The 2,500-nt window shown below is 45.7% G+C and overlaps 1 protein-coding gene across 1 annotated transcript in view; it reads left to right on the forward strand.

Moving 5' to 3' along the window:
• Positions 1 to 2,500, forward strand: part of LOC139662753 (hamartin-like) — a gene marked incomplete at its 3' end in the record, with an annotated part of 9,204 nt that overhangs the window by 2,719 nt on the left and 3,985 nt on the right. Inside the window, exons 4-7 of the mRNA XM_071541458.1 lie at positions 397 to 549; positions 1,034 to 1,178; positions 1,949 to 2,103; positions 2,271 to 2,344. Coding sequence (XP_071397559.1) covers positions 397 to 549; positions 1,034 to 1,178; positions 1,949 to 2,103; positions 2,271 to 2,344 — 527 coding nt within the window. The remainder of the gene's footprint in view (positions 1 to 396; positions 550 to 1,033; positions 1,179 to 1,948; positions 2,104 to 2,270; positions 2,345 to 2,500) is intronic.

The raw sequence follows: 2,500 nt of genomic DNA on the forward strand, positions 1-2,500 counted from the left end.
TGCTGGGTGTTTTGGCGAGAGTCTGAATCTGTCCTTGTTTGTTTTTCACTAAAAAGGATGTTCACAAAAAAAAGATATGTGTCCTATGATGCAATAAAAATATTTGTTTCTTAACAAAATGTAAGGTAAAGTGATTAAGCATATTTTGATGATTATCGGGATAATATCATGAATCGCAATTATTTTGGCCAGGATAATCGTGACATGAAATTTTCATATCGTCCCATGACTAGAAGGGACAAACTAGCTCCTGCTGCAGGGAGGAAGGAGTAAAGGAATATTAGTTTTAAAATGAGTAATAGATTACTTTTTTGAGCCCAGCACTGAATCTGAATCTTTGATGTTTCTTTATGTCGATTCTCTCCTCTGACCCCCCCCCCCCCCCTCCCCTTCCAGCCTCTCCTGGAGAAGCTGAACGAGGCTCTGGGTCGGCCCGGCAGCCGGCTGGCCTGCCTCACCCTGCTGGGCCACCTGGTCAGGACTCAGCCCCCCTGGGTGCACCAGATCAGCCGCTTCCCCCTGCTGCCCTCCCTGCTCAAATGCCTTAAGGTGCGGCTCCAGATTAGAATATCTGTCTATATGATGTCACCTGGTCAACTGTTTTAAAGTACTGGTCTCGAATTTAAGTGTGATATTACCTGCTCAAATGCCTTAAAGCTCCAATCTGCAACTGTTTTCCTTTAGAAAGGAAGTGTACTGGTAGCCCCGCCCTCCTCCCCTCCCACCACCTGTCAGTCATCTTGATGATGTCATCAGGTCAGCCAATCTGACACTGATGTCTGACGCGAGACAAACAGTGGATTTAGACCTGAACACACAGACTGATAGTCAAGAATAGATCCTGTTTAGTTAGTGGGATTTTAATTTTAAAAAGTTGTATATTGCAGCTTTACTGCAGCTGTGTACAACCCTTGAGCCCTTGAGCAAGGCACTTCTCCTCCTGCCTCCCCAGTGGAGCGGCTCTGTGTCCGGCAGCATCAGACTGTGGTCTAATACTGTCGGTTCTGCTGTTGTTCTGGTGTCGTTCTCTCAGACGGACAGCGATGTGGTCGTTCTGATCACCGGGGTTCTGGTTCTCATCACCCTGCTGCCCATGATCCCTCAGGCCGGGAAGCAGCACATCTACGACTTCTTCGACGTGTTCGGACGCCTGGCGTCCTGGAGCCTGAAAAACCCTGGTAATACACACACACACACACACATGCACACACACACACACACACACACACACACACACACGTGCACACACACACACACACACACACACACACACACACAACAGGGCTCCTGCAGGGTTTGAGTTAAAGACCAACCCCACCTGGACTGAAAACCTTAACATCACATGGAGACGTCATTTCGATGGCGTCTCTAATCTAGGTTGGTTCTGTTATATGCAGCTACTGGTATGTTATGAAGTATCCACTAAAAAGGAAGGAAAAATAATCAGATTTTGATATAAAAATACAAATTTATTGTCAAATTGGTTATGTCATGGAAAATTAGTTAAAAGGGAACGTCGGTGAGAGTCTGAATGAAGCTTGATCAGTAAATCAGTTTTGTTTGTGGCTCAGCTCGCTCCTCCTCCTCCTCCTCTCCTCCTCTCCTCCTCTCCTCCTCTCCTCCTCGGTCTGATGCAGCGCTGCATTACTGCAGCTTCCTAATGTCACTGAACCGGACTCTCTCCAGACCGGCTGATACGAACAGGAGAGGAGACCAGCAGCATCTTGTTAGAGTCTGATGCCACCTTCAACCAGTTCACATTTTATTTCTTGAGATATTTCAAAACTTTGCTTAAAATTGTTTTGATAGTTGGATGGAATCAGCCAGTGATCTTCAGACAATATTGCTAATGAGGTTGCAGCATTGTGGCTAAATTGATAATCCAGATTATGTTGTATATATTGTGATCATGATTATTAATGGAGATTTCTTTCCTTGGTGGTTTGAGGTCACGTCCATGGAGTCTACCTGGTCCACCTCCACGCCAGCGTCTACTCTCTGTTCCACCGCCTGTATGGGATGTTCCCCTGTAACTTCATCTCCTACCTCCGCCTCCACTACAGCATGAAGGAGAACCTGGACACCTTCCAGGAGGTGGTGAAGGTCAGTAGAACATAGTAGAGTCGAAGTTAAGTCAAAAGTAGAGTAGAAGTTTCTTCCTCTCCAATCTGTGCTCCACTACAATGAAAACCTGGACACCTTAAATTTTGTCTCTCTCTCTGTCTCTATCTCTCTCTCTCTCTCTCTCTCTCTCTCTCTCTCTCTCTCAGCCCATGTTGGAGCATGTGAGGGTTCACCCTGAGCTCGTCACTGGGACTCAGGACTATGAACTAGACCCATCCAGGTTAGTACATCATCGTTATAATCTTATAAAACCAGAGATAATATAATAACTAGAGGCTCCACCCATAACACAACCTAACTTCCTTTTTCAGTTCCCCATGTTTGTTGTTTATAACAGTGCTGGTGTATGTAGTATATCATCATTTCCTGCTGTGTT

This window comes from Centroberyx affinis, unplaced genomic scaffold (assembly GCF_046629955.1).
Source record: "Centroberyx affinis isolate AG114_WGS23_722 - 3 ecotype Tasmania unplaced genomic scaffold, CSIRO-AGI_Caff_v1 ptg003883l_1, whole genome shotgun sequence".
Classification (NCBI taxonomy): domain Eukaryota; kingdom Metazoa; phylum Chordata; class Actinopteri; order Beryciformes; family Berycidae; genus Centroberyx; species Centroberyx affinis.